The sequence below is a fragment of the Myodes glareolus genome, chromosome 24 (assembly GCF_982192425.1).
Source record: "Myodes glareolus chromosome 24, mMyoGla1.1, whole genome shotgun sequence".
NCBI classification, from domain to species: domain Eukaryota; kingdom Metazoa; phylum Chordata; class Mammalia; order Rodentia; family Cricetidae; genus Myodes; species Myodes glareolus.
The window spans coordinates 2,289,870-2,306,047 of record NC_142049.1 but is presented as its reverse complement, the minus strand read 5'-3'; the positions used below and the strand labels follow the sequence as shown (position 1 = coordinate 2,306,047).

The 16,178-nt window shown below is 43.0% G+C and overlaps 1 protein-coding gene across 3 annotated transcripts in view; it reads right to left on the bottom strand.

Annotated features, from left to right (window-relative positions):
- Positions 1-14,756, bottom strand: part of Acer3 (alkaline ceramidase 3) — a 71,548-nt gene extending 56,792 nt beyond the window's left edge. The window contains exon 1 of one of the 3 annotated variants that reach the window (XM_085682959.2): positions 14,583-14,756. In XM_085682959.2, coding sequence (XP_085539085.1) covers positions 14,583-14,685 — 103 coding nt within the window. In that variant the 5' untranslated portion in view covers positions 14,686-14,756. The remainder of the gene's footprint in view (positions 1-14,582) is intronic. The other 2 variants (XM_048435095.3, XM_048435096.3) reach the window with 2 other exon arrangements.
- Between the last annotated feature and the right edge of the window lie 1,422 nt (positions 14,757-16,178).

Sequence of the window (16,178 nt, the reverse complement as noted above, 5' to 3'; positions counted from 1 at the left end):
ATGCTGGCACACAGTGAAAAGTCTTTAAAAGGGGGCATTAGCAAAAAAATAAATCAAGAATCATACAAGGATGAAAAAATTCAAAATATGAGAATTTCTTTTAATGTTTAAAGAAATAAAAGGTAACAACAAAAAACAAGCACAAAAGAATGAGACAGATTTGGAAAAAATTAATCCTCTAGAAATTAAAACTTAAAAAAACTAAAATAAGTTGTAAATTTAGAAAAACAATCAAACTAAGGCTGAATTAATCAGGTAGAGGGGCTGGGCAGGACACGAAGCAGTGAGCCTGCGGGTGCAGCACTCCGTATGTACGGATGTCAGAAGGACGCAAAGGTGGGCTGTAAAGCCTTCCTGTGCTAGACTCTCGACACGGCATTCCTGGGATGCTGACGCTGCTTAAATGATTTTATTTTCAGATTAAGAACCATTTCATTAGGGCTTAAACAAAAAGTCTGCAGAGCAGGCAACCTGTAAATCTCAGAGGCTGCCAGGAGGAGAAGACTGGAGGTGAAAAGAGAAATAAAACCATGAAAGGAAGACACACGACAGAAAGGACAGCTTTACAGAGAGTAACAAGCCCAGCGTGTTAGGGGAATCATGCGTATAAAAGAAAGAAGAAAGGAAAAACAAAACAAAACAAAACATGCTTTTCTGAATAATTTAGAAAAAAGGGCAGACTTACAAAGCTGGCTGTGACCCAGTAAACTACTACCTAGATGACTTTCTTATCTATCCACAGATCTACATACATTAAAACTGCTAGTTTATAAATAAATAAATCCTGGCTAAGGGAAATAAACAGCTATCTATGAATATGCAGACAGTCTTGCACTATAAATAAATATATATGTTGGAAATTTTCAACAAATATATTCTTTGATTTTGTTTCTAAGACAGGGTATAACTATATAACCCTGGCTAACCTGGAATTCCTTATGTAGACCAGTCTGGTATCAAACTCGCAGAGATCCACCTGCGTCTGCCTCCCCAATGCTGGGCTTAGAGGTATATGCCTACCATCAACTTAATAAATATATTCTTAAATGTACAGCTTAGCTTTAACAGTATTAAAACTCAGGACACTTCTGAGAAATGTGGCACAAAAGAAAATTATAAACAATATGGTAACCAGGTTATGGTTGCCAAGAGAGTAAGGGAAGGGCACAAGTGCCTGTTTTGGTACCACACGAGGGTGAGATTCATGCTCACACCGGAGTAAGACTGAGGCCTTGGACTATTTCAGTAATGGGCACTAGGTCTGAGATTGCCTGGTATGCTTAAGGGGCTAACGACTCACAGCTATATGAAATAAAAAAGTAACCATTCACAAGTATTGAAAAGCAAGAGAGCTGATTCATATTGATCCTGTTACAGGTAAAATAAATAAATAAAAACACAATGGAAACAATAATTATTTCACTTGGGAATACAAAAACAATGTATGTAGTAGGGCTTGAGGTGTAGTCTTGTAACCCCAACTACTTGGGCAGCTAAGATAGGAAAGTAGAAAATTCAAGACCTGCCTAGATGACAAAGGGAACTCAAGGCTAGTCTGGGCAACTTACGGAGCCAGGCCGTGTGTGGAACAGCTCAGTGGTTAGAAACCCCAGGGCAACCATGAATTCAGTCCAACCACAACAAAACCATAAGCTTATTTAAAACATTATGAAGGTTTTAAAATTATTTATCGTGTGTGTGTGTGTGTGTGTGTGTATGTGTGTGTGTGGTGTGTATAATGGAGGGTATGTGAATGTCATAACACATGTATGAGGCCAGAGGATGAAGGCAGAGGTCACAAAATAATCCCACACCAACTCAGAATTATGAATAATAAAAGGTTATTTATTTAGGGGAAACTTACAGATCACTGTCCTAGATAACAGTCCTCTGCACGAATGGGGAACAGGAACAGAGTCTAGCAGCCGGAAGCAAGAGAGTGAACACACACTTTACAGTTGCATTTACAGTATAAGAGACCATGCCCAAGTGAACTGGTATCTTAAAGGCTGTTGGCTGAAGGAGCAGAAGGAGTTCCCACAGAACCTCCCCCTTTTGTTTAAATAAGAGAGTTCCAAACCCCATACAAAACTATATACACTAGGAACAGATATCAAGTTCAATATAAGAAGTCTAAGTCTTGTATAAGAAATGACTTGGCTAAATCATAAGAGGGTGGTAACTATGACTATCTTCAACCCCATCGAAGGCCTGAGAAGGGAGATAATATTACTTGAGCAGGCAGGAAGTACAATCAAGCAGCTTCCAAAGTGAGCAATAAATGACGGAGCAATTAGCTACCTGAGCAATCACCCAAAGTCTCATCTGCAGCGTTGAAGCCATCAACTCTGGCTAAGGCCTAGAGTAACTGACAGACCATTTTCAGAGGCAGGAAACTTTTCAGAACTGTCTTACCCTGCCTTGGCAAGATTTGACAGTCCTGCTTATCCATTTCTGGATACCGTGTACCTTGTCAGTGGTTGATGCATGGGCAGTTCCTTGCCCAAAGGCCATTTGTGCCAAGAAGAAAACAAACTCTGAGTGGAGTGTCTTTGGTGCTCAACATTCTCTTGGGAATAGATTGGTGCTGCCAGGAGCAATCAAGAGCAGAAGGAGTTCCCACAGCAAGAGGACAACTCCCTGGAGTCAGGGATTGTACCCACACTGTCAGGCTCGTACAACTTCTACCTGATGAGCCATATTACAAATCCCTTACAAAGGGTTTTGTTTGTTTGCTTTTTAAATTTGTCTTAGTTAGGGTTTCTGCTGCTGTAAAGAGATGCCATGACCAAGGCAAGTCTTTTTTGATTTTTCAAGACACTGTTTCTCTGTGTAGCTTTGGAGCCTGTCCTGTAACTCACGCTGTAGATCAGGCTGGCTTCAAACTCACAGACACGCACCTGCCTCTGCCTCCCGAGCACTGGGATTAAAGGAGTATGCCACCACTTATTAAGAAAACATTTAATAAGGGTGGCTTACAGTTTCAGTTTAGTCCATTATCATCATGGCAGGCAGCATGCAGGCAGACATGGTACTGGAGAGGAGCTGAGAGTTCTATATCTTGATTCTCAGGCAGCAGAAGCAACTGTGTGCCCTATTGGACATAGCTTGGGCAAATATGAGGCCTCAAAGCCTGACCCCATAGTGACGCACTTCCTCCGTAAGGCCACACCTCCTAATAGTGCCACTCCTTATGGGTTAAGCACTCAAACACATGAGTGTATGGGGTACATACCTAGTCTAACAACCACAGGCTTGGTTTGGTTTTATACTTTTAATTTTTTTTGTGTGTGTGGGGGGAGGCGTAACTCAACAGTGTGAACTTATGGGATGCCATGTCTTATCAAAAGGTTGAACAAAAGAGAGATCAGTGAACCTACTAGACTAGCTAAAATACCAGATGTAGAAACACATAGCTTAATTAATTAAAAAGACAACAAGAATGTTAAAAAAAAATCAAAGAACAAATGCAAAATAGTAAAAAAAAATGATAATCAAATCACACAAATAATTACAATACCTATAAACAGACAACATATGCCAATAAAAACGCAGAGTTTAAACCAGGTGTAGTGGCTCATGCTTATAATAGCAGTACACAAGGGGCTAAGACAAGAGCGCTCTGAGTTCAAAGCCTACCCGGACTATAAAGTAAGAAGTTACATCAAGAATGAAAAATAAAAACTAGGGAGAAATTGTTAAAATAACTGTGGTGGTTTGGATAGTACGGCCATTTGTTTACACTGCATGCCTCACCTGCCTAAGGCACCTGTCAGTTTAACAGTGAGCTGACCAATAGATGGCAGGAGAAGACAGGCAGGACTTCCAGGAAAAGAAAGAAACCAGGCTGTGAGTCAATGCACGTGAGAGACACCAGCAAGGACACAGAGGGAGCTGGACACACAGAATAGAGGAAAGATAAAAAGCCATGTGGCAGAATGTCGATTAATAGAAGCTGGTTAGTTTAAGTTATAAGAGCTGGTTGAGAATGAGCCTAAGCTAAGGCCAAGCTTTCATAATTAACAGTAAGTCTCTATATTTGGGGGCTGGCTGTCCTAAAAAAAAAAATCCAACAAGAAAGTCCTACTATATACAATGGCCCCCATAGACTCACATGTTTGAATGGTTAGCCCATAGGAAGTAGCATTATTAAGAAACATGACCTTAACCCAGACCCAGGAAGACAATTATCACATGTACTCACTCATAAGTGGCTTTTAGACATAAAACAAAGAAAACCAGCCTACAAATCACAATCCCAGAGAACCTAGACAACAATGAGAACCCTAAGAAAGACATATATGGATCTAATCTACATGGGAAGTAGAAAAAGACAAGATCTCCTGAGTAAATTGAGAGACTGGGAACTATGGGAGAGAGGTGAAGGGGAGGGGAGAGAATGGGAGGGGAACAGAGAAAAATGTATAACTCAATAAAATAAAATAAAAACAAAAAAATAGAAACATCACCTTGTTGGAATAGGTATGGCCTTGTTGGGGGAAGTGTGTTACTGTGGGGGTGGGCTTTGAGGTCTCATATGCTAAAGACATGCCCAGTGTGGTACAGTCTCCCTCTGCTGCCTGCAGATCAAGATGTAGAACTCTGAGCCCCTTCCCTAGCACGTGTCTGCCTACCATTAAACGTGTTCCTTTATAAGAGCTGTCATGGGGCTGGAGAGATGGCTCAGCAGTTAAGAGCATTGCCTGCTCTTCCAAAGGTCCTAAGTATAACCATCTGTAATGAGGTCTGGTGCCCTCTTCTGGCCTTCAGGCATACATGCAGACAAAATACTGTATACATAATAAATAAATAAATAGATATTTTAAAAAAATAAGAGCTGTCATAGTCATGGTGTCTTTGCCAAAGACACTGACAAAAATGAATATGTCAGTTATAAATCCTATAGAAAAACGTGCTTTCAATGTAAAAATATAAAGATAGGTTAACATTTAAAAGATAGGAAAGAAGAGTCATCCCAACATGAGCTATAAAAAGGTTAGGTGATGCACTAGTTCCAAGGAAAGCATAGTCCAGGATTTAGCTATTACGGAGAAAGCAGATGACATGTCAGAGGTAAAGGGTCAAGAGCGCAAGCTTACCAATGTGTACACGGTCAATGCTAATAACAAAATTTTACTACGTATAATTAGAGTTCTGCTTGGTCTTCTAGTCCACCCATCATTACTGTTAAAAGCAGTCTGTCTTGAGAAATTCAAGAACATATCTAGGTGCTAAGAGCACATATCTAGGATAAGTCAACAATTATTCCCAGTTCTGCAGGCAAATCAAATTATTTCAACTTTGGGCTACACTTTCATTGGGTGAAATACCTCTTGATTATTATTCATACATTAGAGGGATCAATAAAATGACGCTTATAAAATTCTAGGAAGATAAAACAGTTTTCAAAAGCACAAAACTTAGTTCTTATTTTTTTAGTCTTGACATCTAAGATTTAAAAAAAAAGTATGGTACAATTTGGCATACCAAGTTTACATAATAGGAAATCAAAATTGCTCAAAACTCAACTTCAAACACTGTTTTCAGTTACTTATTGCTAAAAAAAAAAATCCATCCAAACTGCAAAATTTCCTAAGACAAATGACCCTCTCTCTCTCATAGAACAACGTGAACAATGAAGGGGCATGGGTGTATAACGCACACGCGAATAGCCAGCTTTGTCGTGTGCAGAGGTGGGGTGGAAAAAGACTGAATGCCTAAGAATAACAAACTAGATATCATGACATATGAGTATGCATTCACCAGAACGGTTAAAGTGAAAATAACTGAAGCAAAACACTGACAAGAGTGTGGACCAAGGCTGTGTGTGTAAGACAAGCGTATAGCACAGGGCTTTATTCCCAGTAGTTGGGAGTGCCAATGTGGGCTGCATAGAAAGTTTAAGGCTAGCCTGGGCTACATAGCCAGATGCTGTCTCAAAACAAAACCAAAAAACTATCACTTAAAATGGAGAAAAGCCTCGTAGTTTCTAATGATGTATATATTTACTCTATGTCTTCAATATTCCAACTATAGGGATCTGCCTACAAAGAATAAGGTGGCTCGACTAGGCAGGTGTGGTGACACAAGCCTGCGACCCCAGCACTTAGGACGCTAGGGCAGGAAGACTGGCACAATGTCAAGGAACAGTAAGACCATGTCAAAACACTAAACAAGCAAACAGACTGAAAATAACAGAAAAGCGTATGTTCACAAAACACTTGTTCAAGAATGCTCATAACAGTCCTATTGATAATCATCAAAGTCCAAAAAAAGTCAGACAGCCGCCCCAGCCAGAAAATGGGTTCTGAGTTTCATTCATAGTAAATTACCACGACACAGCAACACAGATGAATCTCAGAAACACTCTACTGAGCAAATGAAACCTTACATCAAACAGTAAATACTGGATGATTCACTCCACTTACATGCAGCTCCAAAACAGGCCAATCTACTTTACGGGAGGAGGGAAAAATAAGAACAATGGTGGCAGGGGAGAGGAAGGAGGAGGAGCCCCCCATCTTTCTCTCCCCCTCTCCCCACACCTGCTGGAGAGAACAGAGGCTCCTAGGGCTTCAGCTATGCTAAGCACTCGGTGCCACAAAGCTCCTCCCCAGCCCACAGCTGCATATCTCAACAAGGGTTGTGTTATGTAGCTGTGCTTATTTTTCCACAAATATAAGCTTGATGTCTATGCATTCCATTGAATGGAGACTTTATACAAAAAGGAAAACACACAAAAATTGAGTTTTATATAATGAAACAAATGTGGAAGTTTTTTAGGAGAAGTGTACTGTGTCAAAAAAATAAGAAGATGACAGGCAGAGCGATGAACCAGTAAAGGACCAGATGTGTGACGGGATGGTGTGAAAATGCTAGCGGAGAGCAGGCAGGGGAAGGACCTCCACTGCGGGGTTCCTCCAAGTCTGCAGTAGGCTTGAAATTTTCACCTAGGGAAAAAAACAATATTAAGCTTGGAGGCCGAAGAGATGGCTCAGTTGTTAAGAGTACTGGCCGCTCTTCCAGAGGACACAAGTTCAACTCCCAGTACCCAATTGAGGCTTACAACTGTCTGTAAGATATTCTAGTTACAGAGGATCAAGTCCTCTTCTGTCCTCACTGCATATTAAACATGCAAGGGGTACACAGACATACATGCAGGCAAAGCACCCACACACATAAAATAAAAATAAACAAGATACAACAATTAAGATATAAAGTGCAGTGGTGGTGTACACTTTTAATCGCAGCACTCACAAGCAGAGGCAGGTGGATCTCGGTGAGTTCAAGGCCAGCCTAGTCTACAGAGTGAGTTCCAGGACAGCCAGGGCTACACAGAGAAACCCTGCCTCAAAAAACCAAAAACAAACAAGGATATAAAGTGCTTATTTCACATGCCTGAGAGCCTGCATTTTATAAAAAGTAAAATGATGCAGAGAATAAATGATTTACCCAAAGACACAAGCCTGAACTGGAGCAAAGTTCCAGACTTGAGTTCTAAACATGTCTAGAGCCCAACACAAAATTATAAACTTATTGTGTGTGTGTGTGTGTGTGTGTGTGTGTATATATATATATATATATATATATATATATATATATTTGTAGATGACAGTGCAGTATTGGGGTATTGCAGTACCAAAAGTCTGGCACATCTATAAGTCTTTCTAACTCTGTTTCAGGTTGTTATTAAGTATCATTTCATTCTCTTCTAATGTACCCATAAATTTATCCACCACAACAACCAAAACCATTTACTTGCAGTTTCTGAGCTGGACAAATTAAACCTAAATCTTTTTTACACTAAATTTGGTCTCGCATTTGTCCTTCCTTCTTCGGCTGACTTCTGGAGCTTTTATGCTGCGCAGGATGCAGTGCTGCCTGTCCGCTTTCCCTTAGGAAAAGAATTCTCTAGGGACAAGGGAAATGGCTCAGAGGACAAAGGTACCTGCCATCAAGTCTGAGGATCTAAGTTCAATCCCGACGACACAGATGGTAGAAAATGAACTGACTCTCGGAAGGTGTCCTCTAATGGCTAAAAGCACATGCATACATATACAATAATAAATAAATAGAATATAGATGTAATAAAATTTTAATGAAAGAGTTATCTTCCTGGAGATGACGGGAACGTCACCTCTGCCAGCCCACAGAGACCCAGGACTAAAAGACTCCTGATGTGTACTCACATATTTAAGGAAAAATGGAAGGAACCTGAGAAAAGGAAAGGAAAAGAAAGGGACCAAGGAAACTAGACACCCCTAGTGACGTGTACAAAAGACAACTGGTTAAAGCCTTTCATCATAAGCTACAGAGGAGAAGAAACAAACTCCTTTCTCCCATCGACGTGAATCTTATAAAAAGTCATAAAGACCGAGGGCACTGAGAGCTGCCTACTTCCCTCTGCCTGGGTTCTACAGATCGAACTGGAGAGTGGCAACAAAGCCACTTGGCTCAAACCATCCCAACTCCAAAACCAAAGGAAAATGGTAAGCTGGTCATATTGTCAGCGGTCAAGCATGTTACCTCCTCTGACGGAAGCCATAACAAAGACTTTCCAAATGTTCTTTAGCTTTTTTATAAATAACGCCTATAAAATGTAAATTCTCAGACATTCTTCTACCAAATACATTTTAAAATGAATCTCACTTGAAAGGAACAATGCAAACAGGCCTGGTATCTCAAGTCTGCGATCACAGCTATGCTGAAGGCTGACACAGTAAGTTCAAGGCCTGTCTAAACTACACACGGTGACTTCAAGGCTACTTTGGACAAATCAGTGAGATTTTATCTTAGAATAAAAAACAGAGTTGACAGAGACAGAGAGATAAATTCAGACAGATATGTATGCATACAGGCATAGATAAGGATATATAGATATATCTTTAGCATACATGCAGCCCTAGGTTCAGTATCTAATCTGGGGAGGAAAGTATGCCTATTGATATCCTACTAGCCCTTCCAATACCATGGATAGAGAGGCCGCCTATGCATAACAGTTTTACAGTCTGAGGTAACTGACAAAATAGCTCAATGAATACTTACTGAATAAATGAAATATTCAGAAAAAATTTAAAGGCAGGGTCTCTTAATACCTAGGGTGGACTCAAACTAGCACTGCAGCCAAGAACAGCCCTGAGCTTCTGACTCACCTGTCTCGACCTCCCAAGTCCTGGAATTGTAGGCATGAGCCACCACACCCAACTCTTTAAATAATTTTTAACTGAGTAATTTCTTCTCTGAGGCGACAACAATAGCTTAGAATGCTCCTCTTCCTTTAGGCACTATTCCTTCCATTAAACTACTAGCACTTGGAATGCCACCTCCTGCAATCTGTGTGCCATGGTAGAAAGTGTTGAACCTACGTTTGAATACTATTTCTGCCACTATTAGTGGTATAGATATATGCCATTGAGGAGGTAACTTCTTTCTCTTTTTTAAAACGGGGTAGCATCTCCTACTTAATAGAAATGCTTAATAGGCATCCTCACTCAATATGTACATATTTTAGTTTGCCAGTATTGAATGAAATAATACTGATCCAAATAAATATACTATAAACTTCACTGTTAGATCTTTAACCCATATATAATCACATAAACTTTTTTTAGTGACCAACTAAGTTAGTTCTTTCAAAGCTGGTTACTTTTAAAGTCATTAAATATCTGTTATTCAGTCCATGTACAGAGAGCAAAGCATATGATTGAGTTGGATCTTCTTCTCCTGGTGACATCTTATAAAAATGAGTATTAAGAGGGAACTGGCCAACAGCGGGAAAAGGGCAGCAGAGAAACAAACTCCAGTCAACAGAAATTCCAAACCAATGTAAACAGAGTTATAAGAGAAACAGAAAACTATGGAAATGTGCTACGGGATGTCTGTACACAGTGTGGAGGTGCACTGCTGTGACTGGTGTAATAAAGAGCTGAACAGCCAATAGCGAGGCAGGAGGCATAGGCAGGACTTCTAGGCAGAGGGAGGAGGAGGAGGAATCTGGGCACCCAAGAGTCACAAAGAGACAGAGGAAGCAGTATGGGTAGTACATGACAGACGTAGATTAATGTATTAATTTAAGCTATAAGAGCTAGTTAGGAATAAGCCTAAGCTATAGGCCAAGGTTTCATAACTAATAAGAAGTCTCTGTCATTATTCTGTGTCTAATGGCAGGCGGAACAGAAAGACTCATTACAGAAATGCTGATGCCAAGCCGGGAGATGGTGATGCACGCCTTTAATCCCAGCACTCGGGAGGCAGAGGCAGGTGGATCTCTGTGAGTTCGAGGCCAACCTGATCTACAAGAGCTAGTTCTAGGACAGGCTTCAGAGCTACAGAAAAACTTTGACTTGAAAAACCAAAAAAAAAAAAAAAAAAAAAGAAAAAAAAAAGAAAAGAAAAGAAAAGAAAAAGAAAGAAAAGAAATGCTGATGCTGTTATCATCTAAGAGGCTTTAGAGTTACTGCCTGAGTAACTCAGTTAAGGCAAACTTATCAACACATTGAACACAACAGTTGTGGGGAAAATGAAGGAAGATAACCCAGAAGAATTATAGCGGTCAACAACGAACAAAACTAAGTCAATTCTAATTAAAGGAACTTTGGGAGCTATTTCACAATATAAAAAGTGCAAAGAATAAAATGCTAAAAGACTGTCCAAACTCAGAGAGGACTTGTCAAGGCATAGGAAATACATTCATTCCAAGTCACATGATGAGAAAGCAAGTACTGTTTAAGCTACACTTGATAATAAGCTATTTCACAGAGAAACAAAACACGCTTGTGTATGTGGTGGCAGGAGGGCACGGGAAAGGTCAGACTACTCGTGGGAGTCGGTTCTCCCTACCTTCTAGGTTAGGGAACTGAACTAGGGTCACCAAGGTTGGCCGTAAGTACTAGGTAAGTGAGCCATCTTGCTAGCCCTGTTCGACGAAAGCTTTTAAAGTTCACAGAACAACTCTGACTTTTCTGCTATTAATTAGAAGATTGTTTTGGGGCCACCAGGCCTGATGAATTGAGCTTGGTCCCTGGAGCCCACATGGTGGAAGGGAAGAACTAACTTCCGCAAGTCATCCTCTGGCTGCCATACAATGTAGCATGTATACACCCCTTCTGCCACATTAACAACCAAACAAATAAAATATTCATAGTCCACTTTCAGCTTGCGTTGTTACTTGTATAGTTCATATAAAACAGGAACCACATACCCCTATAACTTCTAGTACAACAAGGGGCCTATTATTTAAGAAACTCTCTTCCCTTCCCCCTGGTCCTTCCAATCTTTTCAAATAAAAAGAAGTTTGAATCAATATGGGCTGATGGTTTTTAGCCCGACAGTGTTTGCACATGTCTTTAATCCCAGAACTCAGGACACGGAGGCAGGTGGATCCATGAGTTCAAGGTCAACCTGGACTATACAGCAAGTTCCAAGACAGCCAGGGCTACCCAGAGAACCCTGCCTTGAAAAACAAAATAGACAGGTAGGTAGATAGGAAGATAGAGAGATAGATGGATAGATAGGTAGGTAAGTACATGAAAAGAAAAATTAGTTAATTAAAAAAGAAGATAGCTTTGCAGGACTGACAGTTACCACTGCCACAACTGTGGTTTCCCAAACTCAATTATTATCCAAAACACATACTGTAATACTGAAAGATGGCTGAATAACTTGATGGTCATTCAGTTTGTCTTTTGTGATAACATAGGATTTCATGTCTGTTCTCCTCCGTTGAATGCAAGGGCAAAACAGTAAGGGTAATAAAAGCAATGACGGAGAAGAAAAATTGCGAAGGTGTAAACTACACCCCAACCTGAATACTGTTTCAGTACAACTCATTACAACTTTAGATAAATTATTTCTTAAAAACAGATATTCCTGGGCTGGAAAGATGGTTCAGTCATTAAAGCCTAGGCTCACAATCAAAAGCACCAGAAATACACGCTCCTTCCAGGGATGGGGGCTCACCTTGGGATGCTAAAACTGGAAGAGTGCCAAGAGTTTGAAGTCAGCCCAACCTAACGCACACTGAACCCCTTCGCAAAACAAAACAAACTAAAAGTTAAAAGGATATGAACACTTCAAGTTCTTAATCTATGGAATGGGCATAATGATACCTTCAGCGAATGACTGTAAAACTCAAAAGAGAGAAAACATATTAAAGACTTAGCAAGTTGTGGCACACAGATAATAACACTTATTTTCCCTGATAATACTATCATTAAAGCTCATTAATGTAAATACGATAGAGCTATAATGTCAGAAGTAGTACATAATACATAGTACATAGTTTAGATGTATTTATATAGCTTTTACTTGTTGGGTTATTTTGGTTTTGTTGTTGTTTGTTTTGTTATTTTATTTTTGAGAAAGTGTTTCATGTGGCAAAGTCTGGAATTGAACTCCTGATTTTCCTGCTCCTGCGTACCAGGTGCTGGAATTAGAGGCATGTGCCAACACATTCAGCTTTTTAAATCTGCTTATTATTCAAAGGGCAAATCCTCACACTCCAAATTACAATATTCACCACTATGTTATATGGTCAGACAATCTGACTCAGCCTCCCTCAAGCCATTTTCTCCCAAGGTTTGTACGCAACGAGCTGCCAACACACTCATTGACCCTCTTCACTCAACCCTTTTGATGGCTGTGTCCAAACCGTCCCTCAGTCTACTCCGTTTCCTCTTCTGAGCACATGAAGAAGTAGAGCCATTTCCCATTTCTCTGAGCTATTTGCCAAAATACAGTATCTTCCTCTCTCACAGTCCACATGACTCAACGGCCAGTTTTCTCTTTTGATTCTAATCTAAAACCTTGGTTCTGAACCAAAAGTCTTCATTACCTATGTAGATGTATAAAACCGACTAGGGCTAGGTCCTTTACTATACAGTTCCTCTTAAAATACATGACTCGAGTGAGCAATGCCTACTTTAGCACTTTCTGTGACAAAAAGCTCTTGCTCCCTTACCCCCCATGCCAACCTGTTCCGAGACAGCATCACTGGTTAGGACGTCTTCCCTGTTGCAGAAGCAAATACCTTTCTCCTTCCAGTTATTTTCTTCCACCCACTGCACCTAATTCTACATTCAAGACAAAGTGTGTGAACGTCCAGCCCATCCAACATCTGAGAACTCCTAAGAAGGGAAAAATAAAAAGCTACACACTTCCAGTTCAGAGAACCATGATTTTTAAGTCTCCCTGGTGGTCATGAGCCTCTGATAGTCTTGCCAAAGCGATCTAAAATCGAACTGGCCAAGGGCTCGCTTTGTCGATGTTTGGGTTGCCAAGTAATTAGCCTATAAATAATGACTCTGCCCATCTTCTCCTTTACTGTACAAAAACTATTCATTTAAACTAGTCATTCAGAGAAAGTGATGTTCCATCTCAATCATGGTCTCAAGGGCATGGGACTAACATCCTGAAAACGGCAAGACTCGCTGCAGGATCACCTCACATGAAACTCGCCCTCGAGAAGGACTCGAGAATGGGAATGTGAGCTCAGAAGAGTTTTCCCTCGTGGCCTAGTAAAGTGGGTCCCGTTCAAAAGAAGGCAGTAGCAACCAAAGACTATTCTCTGCTGCTTGCCAAAAAAAGAATGACCAAACACTGTGCTCGCAAAAGCTGACCAAACTGGACGGAAGAAGTGGCAGATTTCTTTCTAGCATGGTAGAAATAATCATCTAGGAAATACACACACACACACACACACACCCAGAGAGAGAGAGAGAGAGAGAGAGAGAGAGAGAGAGAGAGAGAGAGAGAGAATATACACAAACCGGGCCAGCAATGCTGGTCTAGCAGAAGCAAATCGCGGTCTCTGAAGGTGCATTCATGGAAATTAAGTGTCCTCGGATGACCATTAACCCCTAGAAAGCCCGATGAGCTAGACGCAGAGGGGAACAAGGAGACTTAGTCTCTCGTGCTCTTGGGTGAGTGGCTGGAGCAGGAAGGTAGTGATTAGTTGCTCCGGCTTCCACTTCTGGGGCAAGATGAACAGCGATCGCTGCAGATACCGGGGTGGGGGTGAAGAGGGGCGGGGGCGGGGGGCTTCGGCTCGGAGAAACGCTAACTGTTCCCTGGAGGTGAACAAGGTCTAACGAGAACCGGAGAGAGGACGCGAAGGGCCCTGAAGAGTTTCCCAGGCTCGGGGAGGACGAAGCCCGTCAGCGTCCTCCCGGGTGCCCTCCCGGATGGCTGAGGCGGATGGCAGCAGTCGGGCCGGCGTTCGGGGCCCTCACGGCAGAGACCTTGGGACCGGCAGCGCCCGGCCTGGCCGCAGCCGTGCTCAGGTAGGAACTCCCGTTCCCAGCCGCGCGCCTCGCTCTCTCCAGAGGTCCAGGCGCGGCTCCCACGTCCCTTCCGTCCCCGACCCGAAGGCCCCCGTTGAAACCGGTCCGGGCACACCAGGCAGGCCTCGTCGGCTCCCCGGCTTTTCCCCCCTGATCGCGCACGCCCAGCCGCCGCCGCTCCCGGGCCAGGCCTGGAGCCTTTCGTTGCGGCGGCCAGGTTCGCCCCCCACGTTCCCCACTCCCCGCGTCGTCGCCCCTCGGCGCGCGCCCTCGCTCCGTCCCCGGTCTCGGGCCCCGACTCACAGAACTCGGCGACGAACAGGGTCACCGCATAGTTCTCCTCACACCAGTCCAACGTGGAGGTAGTGGGGCCCCAGTAGCCTTCGCGGTCCCCAGCCGGAGCCATCGCGCCGCCGCCCCGCACTCTCGGCTCGGCCGCTCCCGGGCCGACTCAGGAAAGCGCGCTCTCCGACGCCCTCCTCCCGAACCAGAAGGGCGGGGGCGGGGCTAGAGCCGTCATGGGACCCGCCCCGCGGGAGGCCACGCCCACCTCGTCCCCGGACCGCCCCCGTTTCTGCACGGCCCCGCCCACCGCGACCAGAGCAGGCGCCCAGGGCCCATCCAGATGGCGCCTGGTGAGTGACCGTGGCTCCTGGGTTCCGGGGAGTAGTGATCCACGGGAGGAGTTGGGAAAGTGGGGAGCCCGGCCGATCTTGACACGCCCTTGTGTAAGGTTGGAGGCGTCTAGCACCCTCTTTTCGGTATGGACGCGACCAAGCCTCTATTAGTGTGTGGGCGGTCTAGTTTCATTGGGGCGAGAGGAGATGAAATCTTTCCCTGTCAAGCCCGGGGCTAGATTAAACTTGCACAGTGAGGCCCCTCAGTGTCTTGACTAGCCACAAGCCTCGAAAGGAGGAGACGAAAGAGAGCACCTACCTAGCCAACTCCGGCGATTCCTGGGAAGTCACTCGGAGTGTCCTGTAGAGAAAAAAGGGGGCAACAGCTCAGAATGAACAGAATAAGAAATAGGTGTCTGCATTCTTTAACAGTAAATACTGGATAAAGCACTAGAAGTTTGTGACTTTCCTTTGGGCGTCTATGCGTGGTGTTTTCTGCTTTCTTAAGTGAGCCTGACTCCATGACTCCCTTGTCCACCACTAGACTCCCTCTGCTTCCAACATCAGGATTGGAATATTCATACCTCAGTCTCCAGATTGTACTGTTAAGAATGAAAACACAGGCCTGTGACATGGCTCAGTGGGTTTGGCTAAAGACATTTACCGTGTGAGTCTAGTAGGCTGAGTCTTATCTCAGGAACCATATAAAAATGCAAAGAGGGAACAGACGTCACAAAGTTGTCCTCTGACCTCCTCCATACAGGCAACATGGCACACGAGTCTGTCGCGCGCACACACAAAATAGTAATAATCGGTAAAAATTTAAAAATAATAGGCATATCCTGTTGCCTTTTGTGTTCAGTTTCAGCAAACTCTTCCCCAGGTCAGGAAGATGCCGCTCAGCTTCCATAGTCCTTCCTTTGCTTCTGAATTTGGCCAGCTCCCCGCCGTTCCTTTAAAACCCAGCTCCCTGAAGACCTTCCTAACTCTCACACCCAAGAGCCCCTTTGCCCTTCATTCTTGCTCTTGCTCTACAGTCATGATGCTGCAAATAGAGACCTTGCTTTCCATACTTTGAGATCCAGCCTGCAAGAGTCTGCCGGCCACACTGTACGAAACGAAGAGCAGAGATCAAGGATTATACAATTGTTGTTTTCTAAGGGAGCCAGATGAGCCGCAACCAAAAGGAAAAGAAAAACGGAGAGATCATTAGTCATATGGGTTTATCATTCACATAGGTTTATCAGAGGTCATACATTGTAAGTCAGGGTACATCTGTATT